The sequence below is a fragment of the Corvus cornix genome, chromosome 3, assembly GCF_000738735.6.
Source record: "Corvus cornix cornix isolate S_Up_H32 chromosome 3, ASM73873v5, whole genome shotgun sequence".
Classification (NCBI taxonomy): domain Eukaryota; kingdom Metazoa; phylum Chordata; class Aves; order Passeriformes; family Corvidae; genus Corvus; species Corvus cornix.
Window position 1 is genome coordinate 33,298,205 of NC_047056.1, and position 20,055 is coordinate 33,318,259.

Genomic DNA, 20,055 nt, shown 5'->3' on the forward strand with positions numbered 1-20,055 from the left:
TGCTTTTGGATATCCTTTCCTCATTGCAGCTTCTCATAAAGCTTCTTTCCTGCTTCTCACTTTGGCAATTCAGTTTTGTGACTACACATTGAAACCAGAGTTCAGAAGGCCTGAAATACTAGGTTTTTTCCTATATATGTGTAGCTTTATATTTCTATTTGCTCAAGGACACTAAACAATGTGTAGACATTAATTAGTTAAGCGTTACAACAGCACTGTGAAGAATGGAAATGCAGAACTGAATAAAGATGTTGAATGTAACACCAAGGACACAAAGCACCTCAGCAGCAGTTTGGCATACAAAGGAATTTTAAGTCTTTGACTGTATCCAAAAGGTTTACAGTTAGAAAGAAAAAAAATCTTAACGTTATTTGAAAAATAACAGAAGCATAAAATCCTCAACTGGAATAGGATTCCTGGCTCTATACTTCTCTGTGGCACATGTTGAATGTGCAGTGCTGTAATACAGCTGCAGGCACAGCGTTGTTCAGTGTTACGCCAGTTAAGGGGCCATGTATTATTTCATGTCTTCTGTCTTGGCTGCATGATGCTGTGAAATCAGGCAGTAGCTCCAACACACTTCTCTGGTACATTTTCAGCCTGCATTTGCCTTTCTCCACTTATGCAGATTACTGCATGGCCATTACCTGCCATTACACAGCAAACTCATCCAACAGAAAACACAAAAGGGAGCAAGACAAAGAGGAGGGAAAGAAATCTCCTCAGCAGCCAAAACCTATAAAGCTGCAGAGTGCTTTTAAAACCTCAACCACAAACCAGGAAGAGAGACCCCTGAAGTACTGGGGACAAGAGCAACCAAACAGCACAAGGAAGACAATGAGCTACTGGAGAGGGTCCAGAGGAGGGCCACAAAGATGATGAGGGGTCTGGAGCAACTGCAGGAGCTGGGCCTGTTTAATCTAGATAAGAAAAGTCTGAGAGGGGATCTCATTAATACATATAAATATCTCAACAGTGGGTGCCAAGTGGATGGTGCCAGACTCTGCGTTCAGTGGTGACCAGTGAGAGGATGAGGAGCAACATTATCTAAAACACAAGAAGTTTCACCTCAGCATGAGGAAGGACTTCTTTACACTGAGGGTGGCAGAGCACTGGAACAAGCTGTTCAGGGAGGCCGTGCAATCTCCCTCCGTGGAGACATTCAAAACCCACCCACGTGTTCCTGCACAACCTACTCTAGCTGACACTGCCTTGGCAGGGGGGTTGGACTGGCTGATCTCCGGAGGTCCCTTCCAGCATTAGCTGTTCGGTGATTCTGTGATATGCCAGGGCATGAGAGGCCGCGCAACCCACCTTGTTCCCTTGCTGCCGGGCCTTCACCACCCCTATGCTGCAGCTGCCTTGACAGCGCCATGCTGCCTCTCCACACGCACAGCACTGACAGCGAGGGAGCGGCTGCCGTGGGGAGCAGCTTTCCTGGGCCCTGACAGGCAAGGGGAGCCAGTGGCAGCAGCGGGGGCTGCCAGGTCTACACCCTCAAACGTGCGTGACCGTTTCAGGCCAGGAAGGCACCCAGAAAATACACCCAGCACTAAAGTTGTCAGGCTCCAAATTCAATACAAAACCGAACACAGCTGGTGTGCTTTTTGTGTGCCCTGTTAGCACTCATACTTTCCAAACACTTCTGACTTGGGGTCTAAGAAGGTCTGAGTTGGCTCCTGTCTCCTAGTGAGCTGGGAAAGTCACTTGTCCCCCAGAATGGGGACTCCCCAGGAAGGGCCCTTGCCAGGACGGGCACCAGGAAGCCCTGAGGCTGTCGGAGCACAAACGTGATAGAGCTTCTTGTCAGTGCCCGGCAGGCACCAGCGGGCTCTGGCCTGTCCCTGCCCTGTCCCTGCCCTGAGCCCCCCACGCTGACTGTGCACAGGGCCAGTTTACACGAGTTGCTTTCTTCAGTGAACCAGGTCATGGCAATATACTGCTATGAAAAAGATTACAGTATTTAAGACATAATTGCAACAGAAACATAATTATTCCAGCCTGACAGCAAATACTTTCTGTTCCTCCTCCCCCCATTCCATGACAGAGGAAACTCCAAACAAAAAACTGCAGAAAGCAGCTTTAGTGTAAAACTAGTAAGTAAACAGATGCCTTCAAAACACGTGCGACAAGAAAACCAGATTCTGGAAGAATTTAAATTATTTTCTTTCAATGAAAGAAGAAAATGTGAAAAGATCTAAAAGGCTATCTTCCCCCTTCCCCTTCTTTCATGAGGAAATAGCCCTCAATAGACAAACTTTTTCTGTGACACAAGAAAAACAGTGTCATCAACAGTGTATTTTCCAAAATTATACTCTTGTCTGTACATTGAAAGCATGTGCAGTTTCTGGCCCCAATACAAGTTATCTATAATGAATTTTAGGAAAGAAAAAAAAAGTGGGTTTTTTTTCTGAGACAATCAAAACACATATAAATGGCATATATAAATGTATGTAGGAAAATAATGCATGTGGGAAAATAATGTACACATCTAGGAAAACAGTCACTGCTATTCATTTTCAGTGGACAAATATTATGAATTGTTTTTCTTGGAGTCATTGAAAGTGCACAATGAAATCTGTGCTATTTTCCACTTTAGGAGGAACAGGTTGGGATGAATAGCAACTTATTTCCTTCTGTTTTCACAGAAGGCCCCAGCTAGAGAATCTTAATTCAAATCTGTATGGAACTTTTTTTAAAAGTATGAGAAAAATTTTGGTTTCAGGCCATACACCCATTTGCTCATTTCAAAAACAATTTAAACAAATTCCTGGTTCACTGAAGCCTTCATATATGCTTTTACAGGTATTCACACTGCATATAGCCTTATGTGAATAATGCCAAAATACAAGGCTTTTTCAGGAAAAAAAAAGGCAATTTTTGTCATAAAAATCATAGTCTCACTTGAAATACCAGTTTTCCCTTCTAGGATCAGTTCATAAGCCTAAGAAACAACACCAAGTAAAAGAAAAATGCAAATTCTTGCGTGACTCATGCTGCTTTCAAGAACTTTTCAGTTTTCCTTCAAGACAGTTGAAAGCAACTCCATAGGTGCCATGAATATAGGAGTGCAAAAACATTTAGATTAGCAGACCAGACACTTTGTTCTCAAGCAAGTAAGATTTTAACCAAAGTATAGTGGTTGGTGTTAGATAGGACAGGGTACCTGAACTATGTTTTACGCAGACAATATCTCTTATGGAGATTATAATCAAAAGCAGCTGTGACTCAGCCAAATGAGAGGAGAAGATCCTTCCCAGGAACAGTAAGGATAATCTGTAAACTAGATTTAACTGATGGTTTGTCAGTAAATGCTGTCTTGCAAAATCTGAGTATTTTATAGAAATGCCAGTCTCATACAATTCAAGCACATTTAACTTAAGCAATAACCTTTATGAGATTTGGGGAGTTTTCTGAATTATTTTCAAGGAATTTCCTATTTGTAACATTTTTTTTTTTAATGAAGTCTCATTCTAATTTGGCATGAGTCAGGCACTTGGAGCTCAACCAGCCACATCACTACAAAGCACACCCAACATCACAAATACAGACATTATTCTAAAACTGCGATAAATGTTTTTAATAGTGATGCTAAACAGTCTGCATATCATACTATTGAGTTAATTTGATTTCTCAAGTCAACAAACAACTAGAAGATGCCTGTGCTAATGTGACCGTGCTTGTTACTATTAGGACCATCCAACTTCTGAGACCCAATAGGTGCTTGTAATACTGGACAAGTTCCTCAGCTGTGCATATCAGCACAGTTCAAACAGATTTCACATGGTACTGATACAATTTTTAACAGTGAAGGATCCATCAGACAGTGACAAAAATGTAATATAATTAGGGAGGAAGTTGGTTGCTTTCTTTGTAATGTTAAATATTCTACCTAGGCCAAACTCATTTGCTGAATTCTTTTTGTCTGACATTCACTCTCGTTTCTTTTTAACAGCAATCTCTGTTAAGGTTCGAATGAATTAAATATTATCACAGGAAAGAAAATGGCAAGAAGTACATGAATTGGTACTGACAGCAGTTTCATTGATAGCGCTCTTTTTTACTGTACAGAAGTATATTTTACAAAATGTGGATTCTCTGCTCCGAGAACATGAAAACATAAAACCAACCAACTCTTATGTGGAAACATCAGAAAATTGATCAAATAAAAATGTAGAAGATTTATCATAGAAGTCCTTGACCTCCAAGACAGCTTTTCAAGTCAGTTAATTTCCCTTCTTGAAGTAGAACAATTTTCTTATGCTTATCTCAGACTGTGTGGGTGGATGAATGAAATCAAGCGTCTGTGAATCTCTCACAAAGATACGATGTCTCTGTTCTCAGGCTCTAACAGCATCTCTTGGTTTTTTAAACCAACATGCCTGATGAATGATACAATTTTCACCATCATTCTATATATTCAAAAGAATGTGCATAATTATTTTCTAAAAATATGCCTGATACAATCTCTGTCTAGGTTTTTAAACTGTCTAGCTGGAGCCCTACTTTGGCAGCACTCGTAGGATCTGAGCACTTCCCGACTATCAGTCTGCACTCTATTCCGGAAGCCTGTCTTGTCCCAAAAGCTCCCCCAACAGCACATATCTGTTTATTGTCTCATTCTGAAAATCTCCTTCTCCTGAAGATAACTCTATGGCTATGAAGAACTTCACTGACAGCCACAAAAACACTGTGCCTGTGCCAGTACTATGTAAGACTAGACTGAATAAAGGAATCCTAAGTGATCATTCTGGCTCCTGCCTTGCCCTTCCTTCCAAAATGTGCCAAAATTGTATCTATATAGAGACATTGAGTAGGGAATGGCAACACTTAAAGAGACTTCCAAGAAAAGTCCACTTTAGTTACTGAATACAAAGATGTCAACATCCAACACTGTTTACTTCAGTAAACACAGCAAACTCAAAGGCAGGATACTCAAAGAGAGGATACAGAGGCTACACTGTACCTAAGGACAGAGTGTTCAATTCCTGTGCCAGAGCAACCATTCTGGCTGGTGGGCTGCCATGCACCTGCACTGAAACAGAATCTGAACCCAGCAGCAGCCTCCCACGCCACACACACATCCCTGAACAAAATTCATTTTCTGAACCATCTGAGTAAAGTGTGTGACCTTGTATTGATTCTGTCAGATAAATAAGCTTTAGATAGCTTGTGAGCAACCTCAGACTTTACCATGAAAAAAAATAAAACTAAGTATTTAAAAGAATAGATTTTAAGGTATGGTCAGACAATCAGGCACTGTGTAGTGACTTAAATTAGCATTAAATTAGCTACAGTTTGCCTGTCACAAAAGAGAGGCATGCAACAATCAGTTACTGCATCTCAGCTCAGGGGCAGTAACTTCTTAAGACATGCTAACTTAATAATTTACAATCATCTTCTCACAATGCTAATTTAGATGACATTGCTTCAGCAAATAGAATACACAGGTTGCAAATGACCTGCAGGGATATTATTGTATTCGTTAAAATTCTAACAATGCAAATTAGGACAGTCCCCTGGCTATACACTCAGTCAAAAATCATTATTCTAGTGGTGCCAAATGTAGAATACCTAACATACTAATAGGGTTTTCAGAAACTGCATGAGAATTCTTCAGAGAACCAGAAATTTGTTTAAATTATCTTTGAGATACGATATGGCACATCAGTAAAAATATAGCAGCTACCACCTTCCTGGACTTTTTTTTTGCAGTGTCACATAAGAAGATAAAACAAAATGTAGCAAGTATAGGAAGAGAGTGATAAGGACAGTGAATGAGAAAAAAGGTGTTATTTTTCTGCAATGTCCACTAATTCTTGCAGAAAAATAACTGAGAACTTGAGCACCAATTTTCCAGCCTTTGACTTGCAACATACTTCCTCTGTGGCTTTGGTCAAATCGCTTACCCTCTCTGTGACCCAGAGCTCTGCATTTAATAGAAATTGTTTTATCCAACTCTACAGCTCTGTATCCCAGTTTTTCTTTGTCTTCTCCCTGTCCTGTGAGGCTTACAATACCATTTCATAAGAATGTGATGCAACAACAACAAAAAGCTCAGGCCCTTTGTTCCTGCTTCCTACAACTTGCCCTAATGTCACACCCTGTTTTTTTCAGTGAATAAGCCCAGAGTCAAGCTACGGCGAAACCCCTTGGAATGTAGAATTTGTTCATGTGACATAAATCCAAACAAGCTAAACATCAGTGTTTCAAACATATCTGAACTGTTAACCAGAGTTAACTGACTTTGATTAGACTGTCTCATATATTTGACAGTCAGATGCCAATTTCTCAAACACTGTTACGTAAAAAAGCGCTTCTACGTGAAAAAAATATCCAGAGGTCTTTCTTCAACTATTTTGGATAATTCTAGCTTCTATTTTTTTTATTTTTAAAAATGATGACCTTCTGTAATGTTGCTTAACCAACTGTGATTTCCAATTATTCCAGGGAATAAAACAGCAATTTTTTTTTAAGGTAGCTTTACAAGATAGCAGCATCTTGAGTGACAGATAAAATTACTACAGTTATACTTATTGTAAATGAAGTACTTCTCAGTGAAAGATTGTTTTAACTCAATTGTACTTTCATCCAAGAGGAAAAGAAAAAGTATAAATAACAAATACTAAGTGCTTAAAGAAACTCTCAGGGGTTCATGGGGATAAAGTTTTCTCGAAAGAGGCCCTGAATACTTGTTGTAATTTTACTTGCTCAAAACCAACTGAATTGAGGAATTCCCTTGACCTTAATAACATCGCAGAAATGTAATCATGAAACGTTGTCATCACTGAGCAAACAGATCTAAATATTTTTTTTCTGCAGGTGGTAATGAGTGGGTAAGAAGTGATGAATATTTTTTCAAGGAATTGCTTATTAATGTGCCTCAGACATCCCCCAAGAAAATAATTTCATTTATTGAGAAGTAAATTCTCTCTTTAATGATCATTTTGTCTTTGGTCTTTAAGGCCACCAGAAGAAGTTAGGAAGAAGACAGCAGCGTCAGTACTGTCAAAACTAAGGTAATTCTGTCTTTAGCATATGTCCAATAACACTCAAAACCATCATGTGTTGGCAATAGAAGGGCAAACATTATACTTGGTCTCTGCACAGGCTGAAAGAGGTCATCAAAAGATGTTAGTTTCCTCATCAGCACAGGATGAGGTAAAACCTATTGGCTGTCCAGCTAACTGCGATGCAGAAAAACAACACTGCATTCTCCATTTTCAGCAGAGAATGAACACTGGAGAAACAGATTCCCCATGTCCAGCATGTTAGCACAAGTTATAAGCATCTAGCACAGAGCTCATGGCACTCAATGGGAAAACTCCCATTGACTTCCAAGTGTTTTGATCCAGTGCTTTTCTATACAAACCTGAGAGCAGATGATATGCAGAAAATAAAAAAATAGAACATATTTTCACAATATTATTTAGTCAGTCCTTTGGTATAATAACATCTGCCCTATAAAAAAGGATTTTTTCTCTTCTACTCCTAAGGAACTTTTGTCAAATTTTTATTTATAATCATTATATTTAAATAGCAACCACTTTTGTAAAAAAAAAAATAAATTATAATCTGTGCAATATTTGCTCTGGTACTAAAGAGCATTTCTACTACTGCTGGTAGAACATAAATTTATACACCAAAAAATCACTGGGAACAAAGAATTCTGGGTTGAAATCATCTTCAGCAGTACTCTAGGGCAGTATTAAAATTTCCTGCAGAACTAAGCAAAAAAATGTATTCTTTTGTCCACATATTCATCATTACCAAACTTATTGCAGACTGTTTTGTGCTAGTCCAGTAAGGCATTCAAAAGCATTCACCCAAAAAAGCAATAGTAGGATGATCACAAGTGTTTCCAAGATAACTGTCTATGCTTTGACAGGAATGATATAAAATCTATACAGGTACCCAGGCTGCCTAATTTTTTATGATCAGAAATCAAGACTAGTCACAGCCAACCCCTCTGATCTCTGAGGACCAGCTAGAATGCAAATTTCTATAGTCGTCATGTAACTGGCCCACCTCTGCCATCACTTTCTACTCACCACAGTATCAGCTACTGAAAACAGCATAACCATGCATTCCATGCCTTTGCTCTCCACAAAAGTTTCAAGCAGAGTGCCAGGTGATGCTACCTGTTAAGCATCATGGGAAAACACTAGTTTTAAAAATGTTCATGACTGTTGAAGTTCAAACCTACGTTTCTATATCACAGTCCTAATTCCAGGTTTTAGACATCTTTTAGTTGACTGGACATGACAAGATAGTCTCCAAGGAACGATAAGAAAACCCAATCAATAAAGAAAAGTTTAAAACTTGCAAACTGGAGAAGAAATTATGCTCATCTTCTGAATGGTGCTGCAAAGTTTTCTTAGTCTTTCACTGTTTACTTGCCATCTGAAATTTAAGTGATCATCTACTGTGCTAGGACTTCCCATCCTCATCCTTATACTAGGAATAACCCTTACAGATAGAGGACTGTCTTTCACCGTTCACCTCAGCTAAGTGGCTGTAGCACAAAATGCCCTTGCTATTCCTGTTCTTCCTCAGGTCACATATTTATGACCATCTCCTCTTGTGAAGAACGGATCCTCAAAGACTAAACTGCATTTTTTGGTGGCATCGATACAGTGAGAGATAAAATGTGAAGTATCCAGTTGTGGCATCACCTTGACAGGAAATTCTAAGTGCTGCAGGCAGTTAAAATGAAGAATGTACTTATTTATTGAATGATTATTAACTCAGTCTATCTAAAAAAAGCACCTTTTCTGGAAAAAATTATGTCTATGTTTCATTCAACTCTTTCAGAAGAATTAAGGATGTTGACTGGATGACTCACATATGCTAACGTATATCCTGAAGCATTAGGCACTGACGTTTAGCTGCATGGTACTTTTCCTGGTGTTCTGGTTCCCGAAAATGTTCCTCAATGCCTCAGAGTTTAAGGACACAGAACTGTCAGTTGGCTATATCCTTATTAAGGCAATCAGGTCGCAGGCAGCAGGGGCCACAGAACCCAATGCTCCATTAACCTGTGCAGTAAGTGCTGTGCTGTGGGCTCACCCCGGCCAGCAACAAAGCACGCACCCAGTACTCCCTCCCCACCACTGCCTCAGAAGTAAGGGAAGGCAAGAAGCAAGAAAACTTGTCTGTTGAGATAAAGACAGTTTAATAACCAACCCTCACCCCTACCCCATGCCAGGGTCTTCTTTCATTGAGAAAGATGTTATACAGCACAGAATAGCCCTTTGGCTGATTTGGGCCAGATGTCCCAGCTATGTCCCCTTCCCAGTCTACTCACTAGGAGAGGGCCGAGCGTGAAAAAGAGATAGCCTTGGGGCTTTTCCAGCACTGTTTAGCAACAGCCAAAACATGAGTGTGTTTCCTACACTGTTTTAGTCACAATTCCAAGACACAGTGCCACAGGGGCTGCTATGAAGAAAATGAACTCCACCTTGGCCAAACAAAGTACAGTCCAGTACATCTGTAACTATTCTGTGTGTTGACAAACTAAGAAAAATCACCGCCCTCTATGCTCGCTAGTGGTCACTGCTCTTCTCTTGCCCAGTTACGTTTACTCAAACTAAAATGGATCACAGCTAAATTCTACAAACCTGACATCTCTCTTGCTCTCCCATGTCATTCCTGACTGCTCAGTAAAGCAAGGACACAACCATTGTTATTTTCCCCTCCCATATAAGATGCAGCTCACACCTACGCTGCCCTAGATAATCTTCCACATCTGTGAGAGGGGAGATACACTAACAGTATATAATTGAAATGATGCTTTCTCATTTTTGCACCACTGCTTCCTATCTTTCCTCTTGGCAGATTGAAAACATGTCTTCAAATTTCAAAATTCAGAGCAAAGCTTCTGTTCAGATTTTTCTGGTTCTGTTATATTTTCCTGTCATTGTTCTCAATCATCAGGAGCCACATGATCATTCCTTATTTCAATTGCCTCATTGACACATTTCTTTCTCAAAGCTTTCACTGATGATCTAGTTATTCTTGTCTATTAGAACTTTTAATTTGTTTATTATGGTTAAATTTAAAGTCTCAAATTAATTTTGCTAGGAAATAGGCGGCGAATCTGACCCTCATTCATTCAGCAAGCAAATATGACGTTCTGCAGAACTGTGAGGGCTTCAGATTTCAAGTCCTTCATTCTGTCCATAAAAGGCCAAAAACTCATATAATAACATTTTTCAGTTAACATTTCATTCAGGAGAAAGTACCAAAATTAACAGAAGTCCAGTGGTGATCTGTGCCAGGCCGCAGTACACACAGCACGCCTGAAATCCAACATCTTCCCATTTTTCTGTCTCACATTTAGTTGGCACTGCATGAAGATCTGGGCTGCTCAAGGCACGTGCAGCACAGCAAGACTAACATCTGGAGTTACAGTATATCAGAGTTTAGAGATGGAATTGCAAGTGCAGGTTGAAACAATTAAAAATCATTGTGCTAAGAAATTCTAAGCTCATGAAGAACAGAAAGTTTAAAGCAATTGGTCGCAATCTATTTTGCCAAAAATCTCAGCCTTTGGGGAAAAGACACAGAAGGATCTACTGAGTGGATAATCAAGTCAGCAGAGGCAGTTCTGAAAAAGTTTTGAGGAACATGGATAAGCTCTCCTGTATTTGCACTCTTAAATCCAGAGCATGTACCTTTCCAAAAGACAATGTTTTAATTCAGCCATAAATCATTTGCCTTAATGAAAGAAATTGAAATGTTGCAGTCTGTGTTTCACAAAAGAAAAGACAGGATTATCACACTAAGTATTATGATTTTCAGAATGAGAAAAGAAGAACACCTTAACCTCTTTTCCATCTTTGATTATTGCCTCAAAATTAAATCTGTATGCTTCAGTTTAAACCTTTCAATGTGCTTCTTCATGTCACTGACAAGTACAATTCTAGCCACTCCACTGCAATCTCTGCCCATCAGAAATCTGTGCTTTCTAATAGGCACTGCCTGGAAAGTCTGCCTGGGTTAAACTCTGCTTTACATTCATCAAAGCCTCCTTTCTTTATTTTCTTTACCTTTGTCACATACAATGTCTCAAGTAATCAATATTAAAAAGTGCACATTTGACATAAGAAGATATGTCCTTTACACTTAGAAAGATAAATATAACAGAAGAGGTTTGTAAGATAAAAGTATCTTTCATAAGAGGGATTGATGTCAGAGGAGATAACAGGTAAGCTTTTGATCTTTCTTCCAATTGTGTGAGATGGTATAACAAAAGCCAACCTCAGTCTATAAACCTTAATTTTTTCTTTTGACATTCATGGCTACAACACAGTTCCTAAACCCAGGATCTCTCATAACACTTGTCCTAGTTTTGCCAGGACCTTAATGTCATTCAATACCACCTCACATCATTGCCAGGGCTGGGGGAAAGGACTCTCTCTGGCTTCCAAGATGAAGGGCATTCCTTCCAGTGGGAGAAAGGAAGGTGGGCAAAATGGTCTGATATTGTTTTATTTTACATGTAAATGGTTTCTTTGTCTTATACCTTTTGTTCTTAATATCACTGCTCTTACTGTTCATTTTTTAATCTCATTGCTGTTTCCAGCAAATTGTTCTTATCTCAACCCATGGTCTTTGCCTTTTGTGCTTTCCATTGGAAAGGGGAGCAAGCAATGGGGTGGTTTTAGTGGGAGCACTGAATTGGAGAATACTATTCCTAAGCCATGACAGCACTGTATGGAAGTCACAGCTTAACACTGCAGCGACAGTTTTGTATTCTCCCACTGATATTGATAGATACAATTCACACCGAGTTGTAGAAGTACCATGAGCTAAATTCTGTGTCTTCCTTAGGACATACACTGAGCTTGTATTCATTTTACTATGATCTGTGCAATAGTATTACAGAGTGGAAAGGCATGTCACATTTTGAATGTATTTCTGGTAATTTTATGTAAGCAAAGTATTTATCAACTTACATAATCACAGATCAAATTTACTTTCAAAAGAATTCTGCCTTTCTGAGGCATAATTTAGTTTTCTGATTTGCTATCTTATCCATAAAGGGTACAGAGACTTTTTCAGGACCTCTCCAAAATCTTGATGTATCATTTAAGACGTATAAAACCATCTACCATTTGTACATAAACTTCCATTGAAAAGTTATTAAAATTCAGTTCACAAGGTATTTCACCTTGCTTGACATTGTAACTTTAAATGAGAACGTTTTGAGCCCCACATCAACTAATGTTGCAGAGGCTCCTTTATCAAAAAGAACTGTCCCACTGCACATCTGGCCTGGCTAGGTGGACACACTGCTCTCAAGGGGAAAGAAAGCATTACCCTAATTCTTGTTCCTTACTTCCATCTCCCTGTTATGCTCTTATCTACAGACTGCTAATGGGTTACATCAAAACCCCTCTCCACTTGCTCATGAGAAGTGATATGAGCCAAATTATGATTTTTAAGAAGCTGTGTTCTCACACTCTACCACTTAAGTCTTCTTCACAAAATAATTAATTTTATTTTCTATGTACAGTGCATTTGTATCTCTTTTCATTCTGATATATTTGGACTTTACTCTCTTTCTTGGAAATACCTACTCAGGTATGGCAGTACCAGGAAACACAGAAAAAAGGAAGGCCGTTTAGGAAGTCACTTTCAGTACTACATTACTCTTTGCATTATTAATATGTAATACAGAATTCATACTCCAAGCTCCCAGTGAACTAGGATTGATGAGCCTAGAAACACGCATATTTACAATGAGTACTTCTCATGAAGTGTATGATTTGTAGAGCTGGGTAGCAATTGTGGAGATGTTGTAAACAGGAAAAAGCCAGCCAAGCTAGAAGGAATGTGCTAATTAAAGGTTACAAGTGAAATGCAATTTAAAAGCAGCCAGATAAGGAGAAGGGAAAATCCTGTCCCCAAACAAGAAGGAAGGAAGGAGGGAGAGCGTACCCCTTGCTAGATTTGCATATCATAACCCAGGGCCCAGCCGCAGCTAGCAGGGGAGGGAAACACTGATCCTTCACATCTCTATTTAGTGCAAGTCCCCAGGCAGCTTTCCTATTGAAAAAGATCTGGGAAGGAAGTTAAAAAGAAGGACAGCAAAAGGAACAAAAGAGAAAGTGATGGAGTGGAGCTCAGAGCAGAAGCTGCTCCTAGGGAAGGGCGGTTTCTCAGCAGCTCACTCTGCAGATACAATCCAAGGACGGCCAAAGTCATTCCAGGCAAAACTAAGACACGGTGACTAAGGAAGAGGGCAAGTTCAGAGGCAGAGCAGTTGCCGTATTCCTGATAAGTATTTAGGCAAGGCAATGTTTGTAAGTAAAGCTAATGCCTTTCATCAGAACAAGTGATTACAGTGCTGAGGGGGAAGAAAAAGGCAAGTTTTGGCTATACAAACTCTTCGTCAAGTGAGGTGCTGAGGTGTGACACTTAGGTGCAGTATGTGAGTAAGGACAGTGCCCTCAGCTCTGGGACTTGAGTGAGACATCCAGAAACAGATACAGACTTAAACCACAGGTATACGTGTGGGTATGGGAAGAAGGCTTTAGCAAAACTTTATGTGCTTTCCACGAGCAACAAGCCTCTACCCACTGTAATATCCACAGATGTAAGAACAGGTGTAGAAGTTGATGGCATAGTCCAAAGTCTCCCAAAGTGCATGGTGAACCTGCTGAATTAGGCGACTTTGCATCAGGTCCTTAATCGGATGTCATGTGGGAAGCCACAGACAAATCCATGAAGCAAAACAGACTGACATTGCAGTTTATATCTGAAATAACTCCAATGATTTCACTGGTTTTAAGTTGCAAATGTTCCTTGGTATTCAGCTAGCTGGCTTTTCTCAAACCCAGTCTGCCAATAGTGGAAAAGAAACCTAAGGAGGAAGCACTTAAAATAATTAATAATCATTATGGGCTGGGTTTAGTTTAACAAGCATTATCTGTGGTCTTGGAATATTTCTCTGAGTTTTACTGGAAATTTATGAACCATGGTAAAAAACTACTGATAATGGAAGGAACAGGCAAAAGAAGAGTGCTTTAAAACTGCAGAACCTTAAGGAGTTGTTTGGTTTGATTTATTTTAAAAATCTAAATCAGAGTTTTTTCCTGATTTTGTCCAAACTCTGAAGCATAAACAGAATGACAGAAAAAAAAATATAACTAAATAATTATTTTGGCTTCTTAGAGCTCTGTAAAACATCTAAATTCTGAAGGTCTTAAAAGCCAGTTTTTCTGCAAAGGGAGTAAACAAATTAAACTACCATTCTTCCATTCCCCTCTGGTATCTATATTCTTAAATAGTCTCCAAATAACATAAAAGAGAAAATGCTCAACTGTTGAGGAGCAGAAGGGTTTTTTCAGAGCTTCAGTTTAACTAGCTTAAAGATAAGAATATGTCCCATAAACTAACACCAAGTTCTTAGTCCATCTTTTCACACTTTTGCCATTAATTATTTCTGTTATGCCAGTGGGAAAACAAAGATTCAGGCCCTAATCAGTGCTCCCAAGTGTTTGTTAATGAACTCTGAAGGGACCAAACAGTCATAATCCTCTTTCAGAACTGGAAACCTTCCATGCAAAGAGGTTCTTTGTCTGCATATCACATCTTTGTATAGCTTAATGTTGCTTTTATCACTTTATTGCCTTTGTTACTTTTCCATGTGGGAAATGTTTTGATTAGATGGAATATACCCTCAGAGATTCATCCTTATCTTTCACAATAGCTATCTCTGCATTTACAGCAATAATGCAATCTCCACAATCCTGAATTTGTAGAATTTTCTCATTATTTTATCATACCACTTATCATCCTCTAACCCACATAGCCAGCTTAGCAATTATAATGACTGTATTATTACCATTTAACAGTGAGTTGTAATGTTTGTGGCTAAGACAGAAAACTGGACCAGAATCTAAATTTCAATAACAGAATGCATCATTGTGACAGCAATAACAACACGCTTTAGTGAATCTTTAGTATTCATCTGTACCTGCGACTATCATGGTGTTTCTGGACCAAGATTCTGACTGAAATGTCTCCCAAGAATGCTCTAAGCAAGTAAGGAGGCAGATTCTTTCTAACAGCTGCCTAACATGGGCTACTTGAGGTTCTTTCACGGTACATCTACAAAGCCATTGGATTGCGACTCACACAGGTGCTTCTAAGCAAATCAAATGTATTTCAACAACTAATATTCAATTCAATCCAAGTATCAGCCAAAGCAGATGAACTGTGATATTGGCCAGCTGGCTGTGTGCAGGTGAGCTGGCACAGCCTGTATCGGGGCGTATGCTGTGACAGCTATGCTGCTGGAGTCCACTTGGACAAGTTTACAGGCACAATGCATGTCTCAGCTAAGTGCTGAGACAGCTTTATGTTACACATGTGCAGGGTGGGTGAAGGTTGCTGACTCAGCCACCTCAGATGCCAGGGAGGGGCAGGTAGGACTCTCTCAAGGCAGGAGGACTCCCCGACAGAATACAGATGTGATCAGGTAAACTGTTTATGTTTCTCTTTCCCTAAAAGAAGTACCTGCCTAGCCAATCTTGTAGCAGTCGGTTGGATCCAAACACCTGTGCAGACCTGTCTGTCACATAAAAGCATTCTTTTGCTTTTGTACTAGTTCCCAAATGACAAATTATGCTCATTTTTTGCCAGACTGGGTGTGAACAAATTGCAGTGCTTTGACTTTCCACCAACACAGCCCTCTGCTGAGAATGCTGCAAACAACAGCCATCACACTGAATTCAGTCCCATCTGTATCTTACATGGCGTTGTTACAAAAACAATCGTTATCTGTAAATTTACTGAGAAATGATGCAGAATAGGCCTAGGGCAAAATCCGGAGCAGAGTAACTGAACTCTCATAGAGGAAATAAATTTCAGAGGAAGATCCAAAATATTCCAGGAAGGGGCTAAACAGCTTGGTTTCTTCCTGTCTAATTCTAATGCCAAACTGTAATCACTAATCTGCTCCTCAGCATAATCTAGAAAATATATAGTTTACCATGCCGTTCTTAAGCTTTCAATTTGTATTTAAACAAAAAGCAAATGAGCACATGCATAAAAATCTGGTTTGGTATCTTGAGATGAAATTGTGGCTTCATTTAATTAAGTGGAAAATTTGTCATTGACTTACGTACTCAATAATGTCAGCAGGCACTTTGTCACATAAAAGACTAAACTTTCAGAATAAGCATGAAGGGACTGGCTTTGAAACTAAATTCAAGATTTCTTATTACTTTTGTTCCTCTCCCTCCAAAAGAAAAGAGAAATCAATATGGGTTAATACAATGTTTATATTTCTGTCATCCTGTTTTAAATCTAAAGTAAAAGGGGTTGTTTTAACATTGCAAATGCTTCTTTTCCTCCATAGAACTATAGATCAAGGTTTGACATAAGAAAAGCATAACTCTATAGGGAAGCTGAAAAATATTTAAAGTATTTTTTCATCATCTTTGAACACATGGAGTTCATTGCACAGATTTATTACTATTAACTCAGGATGTGTGCACTCACACATTTTTTTATTTTTGTGTCCTGTTGTTTCTTATTGTATCTGTGTCAGCCACCTCCCTTTTCTCCACATCAAATCCCCACTCAGCCAACACGTGCATCAGTCCAAAAGGTAGGGCAATGATGAGGGCAGCAGGAAACAGTTTGCTAGGTGTAACGGGCTTTCACAGTCAATGATATCTTTTTGTGCTGGATAACATCCTTTGTTGAGAAGGGGTGTTTCTCGGAAGTGGTCAGAGTAATGAGACCTTGCAAAAGAGGCAGGCATGACCTTCTTTTGCCCGCACACAACAGCATTCCCTGAATAAACCCTCAAGATTCCGCACGTGAGCTAGGAAGAATAAAGACTGAATTGAGACTAATCCTGAAGAGCTCTTTGAAAAACAAGTGAAAGTGACAACAGTTCCTTTTCTCCTTCCTTTTGGTTTTAGCTCTAAGTTTTTTTTTCATTTGGTTTGGTTTGGTTTGGTGGTTGTTGTTGTTGTTTTTGTGCAAATGCAGGAGAATTTATGCATTTATGCTTAAATAATACTAGGCAATATGACAAAAACTAGGCAATATGACCAGAAAGGATTTTTGATCACATAAAGCAGGAGTATGATTCAATCAAGAAAAGTGGTACAATTTTACCTTTAAATATATTAACCCCAAAATAAACATACACCAAAGTTTGAATTAAATTATTGAATAAGTCATATATAAAACAACATAGAAGACCAGGTTTGTGCTTCCAGTGACAGCTGTTCAGAATGATGGCATTAATTTTTTATTTTAATTCTCTATTTTAAAATTTCTTTTTACTTCTTAAAAAAATTAATTAATTTCTTTTTAACATATATTAATGTACCTCCTAGAGCCACTGGGATTATATTACTGGTAATTAGCACTAATAGATATAGCAAATAATACCTGTATGCACCTAAGCTTCCTTTTTCTAATGTCTACTTTCACCCAGCTTGTCTGCTGGTATAAAGCAAGTGCACAGCTCTACTGTTTCAGTAAAACAAGGCTGATTTATACCAGCTGGGGATTTAGCCTTTCTTGTTTCCATGAATTCAAACAGTATCTCAGAGAGCTGTGCAGATCTCTTATACAAGTATGTAACAGAAAATGTAGAAAGCTCTAAGATGGCTGAACATTTCCTCAGAGTACTGAGACTTCCTTCCTGCTCATTTCACTTGTAAGACAGAAATAACTATCTGATGACTTGACCTCTTCAAAAAGAAAAAAATTCTGTACTGATATCTGCTAATCAGGTCAAATTGCAGAAGCAAATTTATTTTATTTACTATCCTCTGAAAACTGAAAATGATTAATAATTCCTTGCCCAAAGGCCTGAGGATAAATTCTGAAACACTCCCCATTTTAACTCAGAAAATCACCTTCCCCTTTTGATTTACATATCACTGTCTAGTGAAGAAGTAGCATGTGTTTATGTTACATCTATAAATTGTGCCACCATTTGTTAGGATATAAATCATCAGTCTTTACTGTGTTTCAGATAATGGTATGTCATGGCTCCAGGTCATCTGTATGACCACAAAAATAAGTATGTAAAAACTGTCAGTATTTAAGAAACTTATATAAAATCAATTTCTTGCTAAGAAAGATTAGGCATTGTATGGACATGCAAGTGTACAAAGTCCTGATGAGACAATGTCAATACTTCAGGCAGGCTGTCAATTACTATTCAAACACCATCCCTGAAATGGATTTTCTTCTTGCAAAAGAACAATAGAGTATTTACAAAAATGCAACAAGGTGCACAATGCTGTCGTGGTTGGGCAGAAGGGAGAAAATATTAAATTATCTTATTTTGTCCATAAAAAAAAAAAAACATTTATCATAAGAGAGTACTTTACAAGGTGAAGCAAATCACGTCATCTTCAAATGCAAATCTTTTGCAGAGGCCTCAGATATGACAGGTGGATATTTTTGCCCTTTGAAGTGTGATTTATAAGAAATGCTGTGTTTGGCAGGCTGCTATAACATGTCATGGCACTATTAAATGCAAGTCAGAAGTCCTTTATAATTCATTAGCATTCTTTCTTGATTGGAAACTACACAGCCACCTGCCCCTGCTGTTATTCAAAAGTAGAAGACATGGTAGTCATTCAGAAAGTACTGGACTGGCAAGCATTTGGCAGGGATGAATACCAGCGTACCAAAAGACAAGTACAGAACAAGAGCAGTGAAAATGCACATGATTTACTGGTCAAACTAGTGACATAAACTGCTGGGACTTATGCAAACCTTGTTTTTGCATCAGATAACCAGTGACTCTTACCAGTATCAGGCAAATTCCTTATTTCTGGGACACTGAGTTTTACAGCAATCATGCACAATCAAAATTGTTGCCACACCAGTTGTTACAACACTCACACAAATGACATAAATACAAGAACTACCAGAGAAAAATCTTCAGCATTAAAAGGAAATCACTATCTAGCGTAACACACAATTTGCACATTCTACAATTCTCAGCGTTGAATGCAATGTTAACTTCCAAGGATTCACCTGCATTTCTCATCCTTAATTCAATTAAAAAATACAAGCGGTCTGTCTTTACTTGTGCCAAACATTCATTTCTAACACCATGAAATAAAGAACCAAAAGAGTCCTTTTATACAAACATCTCCGTAACATTGATGAATATATAATCACTTTTTTTTTTCCTGTCTCAGTTCATGCTGTAGACAGGCTGGATGGAAGCATTTCCCCTTTTGATTTCTTTACTTTGAAAATTATATATCTAAAAGTGCAATGGAGATTCTCTACATTGCTGGTGTCTGTTTAGGGGTGGACATTTTTCACAGACAAACTGCCAAAGACTATCATTGTGGTCATCGGCATTTCACACACCTAGGTCCAAAGACAGGCTGTGATAGCCAGATTAGACCATTTGCTATGCCGCGTTCTATAGACATATAGAAAACATATGTATCCCCAAAAGTGTAGCTACTTTAGCTGTAGTACACTTTTCTTCAAGTAATGTAAAACTTTAAACAAGATACAGAACCATTTATTTTGAGTACACTCAATTACTAGCCCATAACAGAGACCTGTTTTCACTGAGTTACATGCTTACCATGTGAAGCTTTTAAAAGGTGGACTTATTGATAGAAATCCAGTCACAACAGTGAGCAAAGTGAAGTATTGCAAAGCTGTTTTCTAATGTAAATTATGCAACATGTGTGGCAGGCCAGTTTTCTATGCGGAATTTGTACAAACAGTTGAAAAAACTGTGAAAGAGGATCATGCTCTGGAGTTCTTCCATTTTGAAAACCAGCAACTAAGTTTTCAAAATCCATACACATCCTTTTATGCCTTAAAATGATTATATACCAAGTTCACTGCAATAGCTTCCTTTTTTCCTGAAAAAGAGAGCACAGGAAGAATACAATTTCTAGCTGAAACCTGAACTATGAATCCCATCTATAATATCTAAAAAGACTTCATGTGAAAATCATTGCTTGCATAACACTCTTATATGCATGTAACATGCATATATTATATAAAGCATACCTTTAACAGATTAATTTA

The 20,055-nt window shown here is 38.6% G+C and overlaps 1 protein-coding gene across 9 annotated transcripts in view; it reads right to left on the reverse strand.

The window, feature by feature from the left end:
* Positions 1–20,055, reverse strand: part of SMYD3 (SET and MYND domain containing 3) — a 397,286-nt gene that overhangs the window by 95,990 nt on the left and 281,241 nt on the right. For 5 of the 9 annotated variants that reach the window (XM_039569870.1, XM_039569866.1, XM_039569869.1 and 2 more), the window contains one exon: positions 8,052–8,141. The exons of the other annotated variants lie outside the window; for them this stretch is intronic. In XM_039569870.1, the coding sequence (XP_039425804.1) occupies positions 8,052–8,141 (90 nt within the window). The remainder of the gene's footprint in view (positions 1–8,051; positions 8,142–20,055) is intronic. 9 annotated transcript variants of the gene reach the window in all.